Raw genomic sequence first — 14,015 nt, 5'->3', positions numbered from 1 at the left:
TGCAGGTCAGACACCCACAGGAAAGCAATCACCTCCTAAGGCGAGGGTTTCACCGTCACCCTCGTGATGATCGGGTGATTCATTCAGGACTCCCTCTGGCCCAGCCAGTTTGGCTCGGGACAGAGCGTAGGCCTGGGAAGGTTCGATTCCCAGTTGGGAACATTGCGGGATTGATCCTCAGTAGGGGGCGTGTAGGAGGAGGCTGATCAATGATTCTCTCTCATCGATGTTTCTATCTCTCTCTCCCTCCTTCTCTCTCTGAAATCAATAAAAATCTATTAAAAAAAAAAAAAAGAACCGACTCTGAAGCTGTTTTGCAGCCTTGGTGCGACATTGACATTGAGAGGTATTCTGTAAAAATGTGTAAGTCTGCAGGCTTATCACATTATCATCACCAGCAAAACTGCGTTAGAGGAATCCCAGTCTTGTCTTGTTACTAGAATCAGGACTGTCAGAGTGGGACCAAGAATGAAAAGGGTGGTTTTTATACACACGCGCTCTTCCCCCTGAAGGCTCCCTGGCACCTGCTGCCAGAAACTGCTGTGGGCACCGGGACACCTCCCGTGACTCCAAGTGGGTCAGGAGAGAGCCGCGAGCAGGACTGGGAGTGGCCTCCGTGGGAGAGGGTGTAGGTAGGCGTCACTGGGAAGGTGGCCCGGGAGCAGGACAGCTGAAGGAGCTGGCGGGCAGCTCCCTGGGCCAGGAGTGCTGGGGGCCAGGGACAGCCAGGAGCAGCTGCCCTGGAGGGGCAGCAGGGAGGGGAGGGCCAGTAAGAGTCACGGAGGGAAGGCCCAGGGACCCTTGTTTTTAATCAGACACTTTGTTGTTAAGAAACGGCACCATCCGTGCGCAGCAACTGGCAAGCCCGGGCCTCGCTGTGAGCCCCTCCCTCTTGTTCCTCCCAACAGCCCTGCGAGGAGGGGTCCCGGTCACCCCACTGGACAGATGGGGATGAGACAGGGCCCTGGGGTGGCGGGCAAGCTCCCGCTAGGGCAGCAGTTCTCAACCTGTGGGTCGCGACCCCTTTGGCGGTCGAACGACCCTTTCACAGGGGTCGCCTAAGACCATCCTGCATATCAGATATTTACATGACGATTCATCACAGTAGCAACATGACAGTTATGAAGCAGCCACGAAAATAATGTTATGGTTGGGTCACCGCATGAGGAACTGTATTTAAAGGGCCAGAAGGTTGAGAACCACTGCGCTAGAGGCTGGTTTTCCTGCAGAACGTGCCCAAGTTCTAAACGTGCTATGATTCTGCTTCTCAGGAAGTTCTCTGACCAAAAGGAATGTACGGGACTAGGAGAGTGTGGGCAGGTAAGGATTGCACACCTCGGCCCCAGGTCTCTCCCAAGCCCTTCCCGCCGCACTGAGCAGCGTGCTTGTCCACGGCGCGAGGCCCAGAGCACAGAGCGTGCCGCACGGAAGCGTGTGAGCCACGCTCGGGGCGACCGTTGCTGCTCTGGGTTCCCGTCCGGTTCCTGGTCTGGACAGTGACACGGAAGCCCGGGGGCCACTGTCATGGCCAGTGGGACGGCCACCTCCCCCCCCCCTCCCCCCCTGACTCTGAGGCGGCTGAGCCAGCCGCAGGCTCTGTGTTCTGGGCCTGGGCACAAGGAGCTGGCCGGGCCCTGAGGGCGGCACTGATTCCAAGCCTTCAGCTCAGACTCAGGCAAAAAAAAAAAAGCGCAAGACATGGAAAACACACACGAGTTTAAAAGAGGATTTTTCTAAGTGAAAAAAATGTGTTCAGGGCACTGCAAACAGAACCCATTCCCGTAGATGTAAGAGGCAAAGACACCATTTTGGTCGCGTGAATTGAGCACGATGCCCGTCTGTCAATCTCCTCAGAGTTTCAGTAGAAACAAGGGGGAAAGTCCTGGAAACACAGAACCTTAAGGGTGACCCAGAGGCCCCGCTGCCCCGGAATTCAGAAGCGGCCACCTGACAGTGCTGCAACCGATGCCTTTGAGAAAACAGAGATGGCGGCAGTTTAATGAAATCAGGCTGGTCCAGCAGGAGAGGCTGACCCCGCAGAGGACAGGGGAGTGAGGGCTGGCTGGGTGTGGCGGTCAGGAATCCCTCCCCCGCAACCCCCCTCCACCGGCTCCCAGTTGGAGGACACAGGGAGGAGCGGCAGCAGGGGAGAAGCTGGGCGCTCCCTTCCACCTCGTTGCTCACACGCGGTGTGGGGGAGGGGGTTGGGGGTTGGGGGTGGGTAAGGAGACCAGCCCTGTCTGATAAAGATACGTCCGCTTTTTCATTAGTGCGAGGCATGTGTGATTTACACCGATCTTATGCATATTTTTTCCTTTCCAAACTCCATCCTCTTTACATCTGAGTCACTTCCCCATCCCTCAGGGGCGGCACACTGCTTTCCCCTTAACCCCTGTGGCCCTGGCCCCTCATTTCTGTGCTGCTGGGCCTTGTTTCCTCTGGGGGTTCTTCAGCAACAAGTCATGCACTCACTCGTGGGCTCTCTGAGGGGCGGGGACAGAGCTGGAGTGACAGCAGGAGACAGGCGGCACAGTCCCGGGCAGCAGGGGCAGGGAGCAGAGCCCAGGCCTGGCAGTGCTGATGGGGGACCAGGACGGAGATGGGCCAGGAAAATCTGCCCCCCAGCTCTGTGGTCACTCAGACATGGCAAAGCTCGCTCCCATGCCGAACACTTTCAAGGTACGACGCTGGTAACTGGTTTTCCCCTTTGAAGGTAATCCTCCCAGTCCCACGATCCAAACACGACTTGGCGGGACCCTCTGCGTGCACCTCCAGGGCCTCGCGGCCAGGCCCGTGCGCTTGGCATCGCTGCAGTCACACAGACGTGCCGTCCAAGTGCATTTCCCATCAGCCCTCGGTCACACATGCTGCCCCGGCTTCGTGGCGGCAGATGTTTCATAGCCTTTGGGGCCACACTCCACGTGCCCGCGCGCTCACTGGGACCAGCCGTGGGAGCTCCGGCCAGCCTTCCCTGCCCGCTGCCAACCCGAGGGCCTCGTCTGCATTATTTCTCTGGTATAAAGTCCTTACAATGGAACCACTGAGGCCAAGGCCATGTCTGTGCACTCACTCACTCACTCGTTCATTCAACAGATATTCGCCGGGCACCAATTCGGTGTCAGGCATCGGCTGAGACAGGCGTGTCTTCATGCGCCTGCATCCTAGTTGCCCGGGAAGGGCCGGGCCACATACAGTAAATGCCTGAGAGGGACAGTCCCCGAGCGGCGGGCAGTGCACGGCTGGCACTCTGCGGGGCTGTGACAGCGCCCTGTCTAGCATCCGGCAGCGAGCGCACAGGGCAGCCTCGTCACTTCGCCAGCCCCGGATGCCACATCTCAGAACGTCTGCCACGGGTGTGGGCAGCTCAGATGGCAGCCACGGGGGTGGGCGGCTCAGACGGCAGCTCCGGGCCTGGGACACGCCCTGACTCACCTGGCTGGCTTGGCCATGTCCGTGCCCCGCAGCTGCGCAGGGTGCTGCTCTGGGGGCTGCTCTGGGCACTGCGCTGGGCGTTCCTCCCGTGGTGGCTCCGGCGGCGGCGGCTTCGTGAAGTGGCCCATGAAGTTGGAGTGGTCCTCCGCGTAGGGCCGGTGCACGTCCGCCGAGTACGTGATCCCCAGCTGGTGCAGGAACTCCGGGTACGTAATGTGCCCCCTCCCCTTGGTGTCATAGCTGCAGAGATGAGCAAACGTGGTCAGTGCCCAGCTCTGACGGTGCGCCAGGGCGCCCGGCCCCTCGCACGCAGCGCTCCGCAGGCCAGCAGTACCGGCTCGCCCGGGGGCCAGTGACCGGGACCTCGGCCTCAGGCCCCCTGCTCTGAGCCTGCATGTACCCAGGTCCTCAGGCCACTCGCAGGCACGTGGGAGTTTGAAACCACTGCTCGTCCCACAGCAGGCTCACCCCATACAAGGTGGCCCCGGCCACCCCAACAGACAGCAACCCAATCTGCTCGCCGCCGTGCTGACGGATGGCAACACGCTGTGACCGCAGGCGGGAAACCAGCCCTCCGTTCACTGGGCAGCGTGTTCCCGGCACCGCGAGTGAAGGAACTACGCTGAGGTTACAAGAAAAGCCTCGAAAAGCGCGTTCACGCTTAGGACTCAGCAAGTGAACGCCGCGTGAGGCAAACCCCCGCCTGGTCTTTGAAACGATGCCGGGGACACACAGGCAGGAGAGAGGCCGGTGAGGAAGGAAGATAAGCATTACGCTACGTGCCTTTTGTGTCCCTTTCTATTACTGAAGTTCCTCTGAGTTATAACTCATTTAAAAAGACATAATGGAGGGTTTTTATCTCCCAACATTATTCTAAAAGAATTACTTCAATAAAATATGTTAAGGCAAATTGCCCATTTTCTTTAAAGAAAAAAACAGTCTTTATTTGTTTTAACAGCAAGATCTTGGTCCTCATCTAATCAATAAAAATGGCATTTGCGGATGAGATTTCCTACAGAAACTCCGACTCGCGAGGACCAAGCCTGTGTTTAAACAGGCCGCGGCGTCTCTCCGCAGGCCGAGGTGGCGGTGCGTGCATGGAAGTGCGGGCGCTTTCCTGTGCAGAGCGAGCCTCCCTCTGCTGCTCCCGGGACAAGAGGCTGAAGGACCGCGGAACCCCGGCTCTGGGACCGCCGCGCCCTTCGCCTCAGTCTTCACCGAGTAACAATGAAGAGAATGCATCCACTGACCCAGCTGACTTTCTTGTCTGTCAGGGTGGGTGGGAGCCCACGCATGTGCTCGCTGTGCCCCAATCCCTTGGCCATCAGAGGGACCCACGATCTAACCTACTGAGAAAGAAAACGGACGGGAGGCTCACGCCCTGTCGGAACTGATCTACAGAGAGAAAGGACCGTGTAAGAGTCTCAAGGTGCTTTTCTAAATCAGACACGAACAGCCCACCAATTCTAACCGTGGCCGACACTGCGGCCTTCCCCGTGGAACAGGTGAGGGGCTAAGAAAGGGCCTGAGCTGCTTCGCGAGCTTGCCCCCCAGAGGACGTGCGCGGTGCACATGGCCCTGGGGGGGGGCGCGCAGCGGCGCTCACATATACGGAGGGGACGGGGCTCAGACAGGGACCTGGACCTGGAGGTGGAAACGGAGTGTCAGACATCTGCCCGGGATGCCGCCACGGGGCCGGGTTCAAGCGCAGCCACGGCTACAGCCAGACGATTTCTGAAAAACGTAACCAGCTGACAAGGCCCTGGGGCCCCTCCACATGGTCAGAGCTTCTTTTCTTCCAGCAAACCCCGTGTCTATGAGGCCTCTGTCCAACTCCGGCCTCCATCGCTAGCGACGGGGAGCCTGTGGCTGCTGAGTCGCAGGAGAGCCGAGGCTCAGGGGAGGGACTCTCGGCTCCTGGGCCACGAACCCGTGTGACTGGTGGCCGTGCTGCCCCTGGTTCTGCGTGCCCCGAGGCCACCTGCTCTCCAGGCTGCTGCGGGGAACAGGAGCGAGGGCCTGGGCCCAGGACAGACACGTCCCCCCCCCCCCGCCCCCCAGCAGTGCCGGACGGTTGGTGCTGATGCAGGCGGCCGGGAGGAGAGCGCCACTCACCGCATCCACAGCTTTTCCAGTTCTCGCGGCGTGAGGGGAACATCGAAGCCGAACAGCGCGGTCTTTATGTCCCGTCGGCGAAGAATGCCGGCGCCCTCATGATCGGTTTCTGTGAAATTCTACAACATCAGGAGGTGGCGTTTAGCAGCACAGCACGTGTTTGTGGCGGGGCACAGGGCTTCCCGCTGTCAATCTCTGGGACCACCTAACCCCTTGTCCTCCCCATCCACCTGCTTGACCACCTTTCACCCGAGTCCCAGCCACCTCATCACGCCCCTCGGACGGTGACGAGCACACAGGACAGGGCTCTGGGCCGGCGGGACCGGCCTCAGGGAGCGCGTGGTCTCAGGTGTGACCCGGATTCTTCTCCTGACGGACACACTGGGCTCTAAACGATGAGAATAAAGCTCTCCCCGCTTCCCTCTAGCCCCTTCCCCCCTCTCTGATCCTGGGGAGGAGGCTGCGGCCAGGCTTCCTGTTACACCTCAGCGCAGTGGCTGTGGAGGGAAATGAGGGACACGGGACTCCCGCCGCCATGGCAAGCTGGTGTGGTGCCATGTTAATGTCCCTGAGAGGTTACTGGGGGCTCATCAGGGATTTGAGGGGACCACAGACCAGAAGAGCAGGTACCGCCTGGCACTCAGCACTGCCTTTCACCACTTCCGACCACCAGCCATGGGCCCTCCCCGCGCTCAGCGAGCACTGACCAGTGGAGGACGGGAGCATCCCCCCGATGGGGATCGGGATCGGGAAGGAGGCAGGGGCGGCGCAGCTTGCCCGGGTCAGTGCGGTTTAGCCAGAAAGAGGAGCGAAAGGTATGGCGCTGGGATGGGAGGAAACACCACCCTCATTGTTCACAGAGGAGTTGATTGTACGTGCAGGAATACAGAATTCCACAAATGAAGTCTTAGACTAAAAGAATTTAGCAAGAAATCTGGATTCCATATCAAGAGGCAAAACCGTTCATGGTTTTAGGTATCGGACAGAAAATGAATTTTAAGAAATAACATTTATAAATAGCATCAAAAATAGGAAGTCCCGGGAGTAAATCTTACAAATGCTTGCAGAACTTCTACACAGAAAAGTCTACTCCAAAGCGTGATGGGGAGAGTCTAGAAAATACCAACGGGTGGAAATAGCCCCTCCAACTCACCGTGGGCTGAAGAGTCCAAACAGTAAAGTGTCATTTCTCGGCACACACCCCAGTGGGTACTGTTCTCGGTGGAACCTGACAAATGACTGAGAACCCCTCGTCCTGGCCTACCCGCCGACTAGGGTGTGTGACTGAGTGGCGGTGACCTGAGGGTGCGGTGTTGGTGCCAGGACAGACAAACGGACCAAGAGGACAGCACGCTGCCAGGGCCTCGAGGCAGGACGGGGTGGGCTTCACAGAGAATGGAGCTAGGAGGGCTGACGGCCGAGGGGAAGCAGGAGCCGGAGCCCTGCCTCCCCACACGCAGGGGACAGGGTGCCGGCTGCAGGCCCTGAGCGTGCGAGTGAAACGCTAAGCGCCCAGGAGAGAAGGCGGGCTGTCGTCCTGGCTCCTTCAACAAGACCTCCCGGGAAACGTCACACATCTCCTACGTTAAAAAGAACTATCATTTCAAAAGACAGCCCTTTAAAGTGTGCAGACAGAGCAAAACGGAGCAGGCACGCGCATCATGTGGCGCCACGAACAACTCGCCGCCCATCCACAGCGAGGGCTCCGCGGGCCGGTGGGAAGGAGGCGGGCAGCCGGTGTGAGAAACGCAAAAAGGCACGCGCTTCACAGGAAGGAGCCCGCCTGACGGGTAAGATGAAAGCCACGCGGTCTCATTAGTCGCCACAAATGCTAATTAGAGCTGCAAGAGACACTGCCACATGCGCTGGAGGGACAGACCCAAGCTGTGGAGGGCACCGGGGCCACGCGGGGCGGCTGAGCCGCGACACTGAAGGCCGTGGCCACAAAACCAGAGCACGCGCCGCCCGGCCGGCACAGGAAGAGGGAGACCCGGCAACGTTCTATTCCTCCATCCGGGTGCTGGTTACATGGGGACATGATTTGCAGGACATGGTGACGACTTAAATGCATTTAAGAATACGTATACATTATTACTATGTACACTGTAAGACAGAGATGTGCACATATTATACACCGAGTGGCCAGGTTATGATGGCCACCTGATGTCTGTAGGCAAATTAGCTGTAATTTCGCGCTGAAGCTGCTAGAGGGCCAGACCATTATAAATGGGGAAGCAGGTTGTTTACGACGACAGAAGTGATTTTTTTCTGAAGACATGGGTAAACAACACGATTTAACAGACTTTGAGTGTGGGATGGATGCGCACACACTCACACACACACACGCACTCACACTCACACACACACACACTGAGTGGCCAGATTATTATGACCACCTGACGTTTGTGGGCACATTAGCCGCACACTGCATCGTGTGGGATATGGAAGCCGAAGGCCTGCTCGAACACCTTTGCTGTCTGCAGTTACCAAGATAAAACGTCTCCAATTCGCACAGGAACACAAGGATTGGACAGTCGAGCATTGGAAAAAAGTCACGTGGTCCGATGAATCACGTTTCCAGTTGCATCTGCCATGCAGATGGCAGAATGAGAATTTGGCGGAAACAGCATGAAAGCGTGCACCCCACATGCATGAGTACAACCCTTCAAGCTGGTGGGGGCAGTGTTATGGTTTGGGGCATGTTTTCCTGGCATGATTTGGGCCCTTTAATTCGTGTGGAACAATGTCTGAATAGCACAATATACCTAAGTACCGTTGCTGATCAAGTTCATCCTATCCTGTTGATGGCGTATCCCAATGGAGATGGCTTCTTCCAATAAGACAGTGCGCCCTGCCATGGTGCTCGTATTGTGCAGGAGTGGTTTCAAGAACATGAGGGAGACTTTACCTTGCTTAGGTGGCCCCCACAATCACCAGATCTCAATCCAATTGAGCATTTGTGGGACAAAGTTAAAAGAGCCATCAGGCAGCTGGTTCCACAACCATCAAATCTCACAGAACTGGACAGTGCTATTCATCAGGCATGGTGTCAGATTCCTCGCATCACCTCTCAACATCTCGTGGAGTCAATGCCAAGAAGAATCGCCGCAATATTGAAGGCAAAAGGTGGCCCAACAAAGTACTGATGGGGTGGTCATAAGAATCTGGCCACTCAGTGTGAGTGTGTGTGTGTGTATCCCATGTTCAAAGGCTGTTAAATCGCGTTGTTTACCCATATCTTCAGAAAAAAATCACTTCTACTGCCGTGGTAAACAACCTGCTTCCCTATTTATAATGGTCTGGCCCTCTAGCAACTTCAGTGTGAAATTATAGCTAATTTGCTACAAACGTCAGGTGGTCATAATAATCTGGCCACTCGGTGTATGTGTTTCATCACATACATATATTATTGTATCTACTGTAGAGTCACATCTTAAAAAAGAATTAAGCTTCAAGAAATTAGGTCTGGATGATCTCCAAGCCCCTTTAAAAACAATGTGAGTGCACTTATCACCACTAAACGGGTGGCTTAACAATGGCTAAGATGTCACTTTATGCTGTGAATTGACGACAATTTAACAACAACAACAAAAGCTTACAGCACGTGAGGCCTGCTGGGACCTGTGCCCGGCCTGCCTCGCCCTGGAAACTGCCCGGTCGAGCCCTTGGACACTCCCTGCTGAACTGTCTGCAGCCCGCCATGCGGGCAGTCCCCGGGCCTGGCCTTGGTTCAGTCCCCACAGCCTCCGCATCCCCACCCTGCCCAGCACCTGCGGTCCTTCCGGTGGCCTCTCCCTCCCGGAGCCCCATCACAGGAAAGCCCCCCCATCGCAGTGTGCACAACCCCAACGCCCCTGCTGCACCCATGTCTGTGCAGGCACAACCCTGTCTTTTTGTCTGTGGCTTTAACACCCTGCAACAGTGCGTAGTGAGCTCATAATAATGTTTGCTGAAGAAACCGAAGAACTTATTTCCGGCAAACACTTAACTAGAAATGAGCCTATTACGCTGCCCCCGGGGACGGCTCCTGTGTCTCCCGAGGACTCAGCTGTGCAGCCCGGGGCGGAGCGAGGCTGGGCAGCCAGGTGACTGTGAAGATGGCTCAATGCCGGGTCCTGCTTCCGTTTGGGGGTCAGCGGGCCCTGCTAGCTGAGCTCCCAACAGCCGTGCAGCTGAGAGAGGCCGCCTCCAGGCCTTCGGTCACTTTTGCGACCTACACAGGCCACAGGCCAGAAGCCCAGAGCAGGGGACCACGCGTGACCCGCCCCTGCTGCCCCCGGGGGGCACGGCACGGCGTGAATCGTCTCGTCTGCAGGTTAGAGCCCAGCACCAACTCCACCAGAGCTTCACTCCACGTAAGCCAAGGAGGGGCAGGGCCCCATGCAGGGACGGCACAGGCAGGGTCCGTCAGTCCTGCGGGCCCAGAGAGGGGAGGGGTGTGGCTGTGCTCTATTCCGGACAAGGCGGCTCCTGGCCCTGCCTCCACAGACGCCCTTCCTCTGTCACCTGTGTCCCCTTCCTTCCCACACCCCCGCCCGCCCAGTGCAGAGAGGGGGGTTGCCTGGCAGCACAGCGTGGGCCCCACCCGCCCATGTGGCTGGGCATCTGCAGAGCAGGGCCAGAGGGCTGGGGGCCTGAGTGGGGACACACCGCCGAGGAGGGGGGTCCACAGAGAGGGAGGAGGTCAAGCCGCCAGGAGGGGGAGGCTGAAGGAGTGTGTGGGGCGGAGGAAGTGGTTCAAGAAGGAGGGACGGCAGGCCAGGCAGGACGAGGACCTCTGCCCGCAGCCCCAGCCCCTCTCCATCGGCCTGTCCCTCTTCCCCACAGTGCCTGTCTGCTCTGTGACCTGCCTTTCTCATCAGCCGTCACCTTCCTAGCCTGTGAGCTGCATGAGGCACAATGGGCTCGCCTAAGAGGGGACGGGATCAGGGGATAGGGACAGGGGACAGGGGGTGGGGATAGGGATGGGGATGGGGATAGGGATGGGGATAGGGGACAGGGGACGGGGGACAGGGGATAGGAGATAGGGGATAGGGATGGGGATAGGGGACAGGGGACAGGGGGTGGGGATAGGGATAGGGATGGGGATGGGGATAGGGGACAGGGGACAGGGGACAGGGGGTGGGGATAGGGATGGGGATGGGGATAGGGGACAGGGGACAGGGGGTGGGGATGGGGATAGGGGATGGGGATAGGGATGGGGATGGGGATAGGGACAGGGGACAGGGGGTGGGGATAGGGATGGGGGATGGGGATAGGGATGGGGATGGGGATAGGGGACAGGGGAGAGGGGATAGGGGATAGGGATGGGGATAGGGGACAGGGGACGGGGGATAGGGGATAGGGGATAGGGGATAGGGATGGGGATAGGGGACGGGGGACAGGGGATAGGGGATAGGGATGGGGATAGGAGACAGGGGACGGGGGATAGGGATGGGGATGGGGATAGGGATGGGGATGGGGGACAGGGGACAGGGGGTGGGGATAGGGATGGGGATGGGGATAGGGGACAGGGGACAGGGGGTGGTGATAGGGATGGGGATGGGGATAGGGATGGAGATAGGGAACAGGGGACGGGGGACAGGGGATAGGGGATAGGGATAGGGATGGGGATAGGGGACAGGGGACAGGGGGTGGGGATAGGGATGGGGATGAGGATAGGGGACAGGGGACAGGGGGTGGGGATAGGGATGGGGGATGGGGATAGGGGACAGGGGACAGGGGGTGGGGATAGGGATGGGGATGGGGATAGGGGACAGGGGACAGGGGGTGGGGATAGGGATGGGGGATGGGGATAGGGGACAGGGGACAGGGGGTGGGGATAGGGATGGGGATGGGGATAGGGGACAGGGGACAGGGGGTGGGGATAGGGATGGGGATGGGGATAGGGATGGAGATAGGCAACAGGGGACGAGGGACAGGGGATAGGGGATAGGGATAGGGATGGGGATAGGGGACAGGGGACAGGGGGTGGGGATAGGGATGGGGATGGGGATAGGGGACAGGGGGTGGGGATAGGGATGGGGGATGGGGACAGGGGACAGGGGGTGGGGATAGGGATGGGGATGGGGATAGGGGACAGGGTACAGGGGTGGGGATAGGGATGGGGGATGGGGATGGGGATGGGGATAGGGGACAGGGGACAGGGGGTGGGGATAGGGATGGGGATGGGGATAGGGGACAGGGGACAGGGGGTGGGGATAGGGATGGGGGATAGGGATGGGGGATGGGGATAGGGATGGGGATGGGGGATAGGGACAGGGAACAGGGGGTGGGGATAGGGATGAGGGATGGGGATAGGGATGGGGATGGGGACAGGGGACAGGGGGTGGGGATAGGGATGGGGATGGGGATAGGGATGGGGATAGGGGACAGGGGACGGGGGACAGGGGATAGGGGATAGGGATGGGGATGGGGATAGGGGACAGGGGACAGGGGGTGGGGATAGGGATGGGGGATGGGGATGGGGATGGGGATAGGGGACAGGGGACAGGGGGTGGGGATAGGGATAGGGGACAGGGGACGGGGGACAGGGGATAGGGGATAGGGATGGGGATGGGGATGGGGATAGGGGACAGGGGACAGGGGACAGGGGGTGGGGATAGGGATGGGGATAGGGATGGGGATGGGGATAGGGGACAGGGGACAGGGGGTGGGGATAGGGATGGGGGATGGGGATAGGGATGGGGATAGGGACAGGGGACAGGGGGTGGGGATAGGGATGGGGGATAGGGATAGGGATGGGGATAGGGGACAGGGGAAGTGGGATAGGGGATAGGGATGGGGATGGGGATGGGGATAGGGGACAGGGTACAGGGGGTGGGGATAGGGATGAGGATGGGGATAGGGATGAGGATGGGGATAGGGATGAGGATGGGGATAGTGATGGGGATGGGGATAGGGATGGGAATGGGGATAGGGATGGGGATGGGGATAGGGATGGGGATAGGGATGGGGATGGGGATAGGGATGGGGATGGGGATGGGGATGGGGATGGGGATGGGGATGGGGATGGGGATGGGGATAGGGATGGGGATAGGGATGGGGATGGGGATGGGGATAGGGATGGGGATGGGGATAGGGATGAGGATGGGGATAGGGATGGGGGATGGGGATAGGGATGGGGGATAGGGACAGGGGACAGGGGGTGGGGATAGGGATGAGGGATGGGGATAGGGATGGGGATAGGGGACAGGGGACCGGGGGTGGGGATAGGGATGGGGGATGGGGATGGGGATGGGGATGGGGGATAGGGACAGGGGACAGTGGGTGGGGATAGGGATGAGGGATAGGGATGGGGATGGGGATAGGGGACAGGGGACCGGGGGTGGGGATAGGGATGGGGGATGGGGGATAGGGACAGGGGACAGGGGGTGGGGATAGGGATGGGGGATGGGGATGAGGATAGGGGACAGGGGACAGGGGGTGGGGATAGGGATGGGGATGGGGATAGGGGACAGGGGACAGGGGGTGGGGATGGGGATAGGGGACGGGGGACAGGGGACAACGGATAGAGCACTAGGGAGAGGGGACGGGGAGAGGGGACAGGGAGCCGAGGAACTCAGAAGGACTTCACAGAGCGACCTTCACCTGGGCACAGGCCAAGACACAGCAAACACAGGAAGAAAACGACCAAATGAAACAATGTGGGGACATTGTTCCAAATAACGCGGAAAGACTTCCCTCAAGCAGTTTAAAGATAGGGTCCAAGTGAGGCCATTGTGTGGCACTGGGAAGCCCGGCCCCGGCGCACTCGGTCTGCGGCCTGCAGGGGTCGCTGTGGTGGTTACAGTGTTTCCCATCGGGACACAGGAGGGCGCTCACCTTGAAGGGCTGTCCACCCTCTGGGCAGCACAGAGGGAATGCCGCTTAAAGCGCAGGCTCATCGCCGTGTGAAAGGGGTCTGACAGCCTCTCACACGCTCACTGACGTTTCTAGTTCACGCCAAACCGGAGACACAGCCAGGCATTCCCGGCCCTGACTCCCACCACCACTGACTGCTCTGCACCGCGATTGGCCTCGAGTGTGGGCATCTGTCTGAAAGTATTTCGACTGCAAGGCCCTGTGGCTGGGGGTGCAAGGCCGCCCGCCGTCTCGGGACCGGATCTGGCGGCTCGGTCACCCAGGGATCTCAGAACCTGAAAGAGGTTTCCTTGCCTCCAAGGAAACGATCGTGCTCTTACCTTCGACAAGTCTGTCCACCTGTTTTTTGCTTTGGTGACAAGGTACTGGTGAGCCTGCTCGCAAGCTAGTTCTGAATCTGTGACCTTCTGCTTTTGTCTTAAAAGAGAAATAAATCAGTGAGTAGCTGTGCTTACATGGAATGGGCTCATCCATCTCCCAAGAAGTCCCCGGCCCCGTGTCAGAGACCCCGTTAGAGTCCTGGTCCGCACCTGGTCTAACTTAATGCTTAAAAGACGGTCTGATCTCCCCGGCTGTACGTTAGGGAAGTCTTAGTAAATGAGACA

The 14,015-nt window shown here is 58.9% G+C and overlaps 1 protein-coding gene across 1 annotated transcript in view; it reads right to left on the bottom strand.

The window, feature by feature from the left end:
* The window catches only part of EFCAB6 (EF-hand calcium binding domain 6), a 135,410-nt gene that overhangs the window by 38,526 nt on the left and 82,869 nt on the right, over positions 1-14,015 (bottom strand). The window contains exons 19-21 of the mRNA XM_059680844.1: positions 13,731-13,827; positions 5,548-5,666; positions 3,433-3,672 (exon numbers count right to left, since the gene is read on the bottom strand). Of these exons, the coding sequence (XP_059536827.1) occupies positions 3,433-3,672; positions 5,548-5,666; positions 13,731-13,827 (456 nt within the window). The remainder of the gene's footprint in view (positions 1-3,432; positions 3,673-5,547; positions 5,667-13,730; positions 13,828-14,015) is intronic.

The sequence above is a fragment of the Myotis daubentonii genome, chromosome 2, assembly GCF_963259705.1.
Source record: "Myotis daubentonii chromosome 2, mMyoDau2.1, whole genome shotgun sequence".
NCBI lineage: Eukaryota > Metazoa > Chordata > Mammalia > Chiroptera > Vespertilionidae > Myotis > Myotis daubentonii.
Note: the sequence above shows the minus strand (reverse complement) of the source record. Positions and strands in the feature narration are given on the sequence as shown.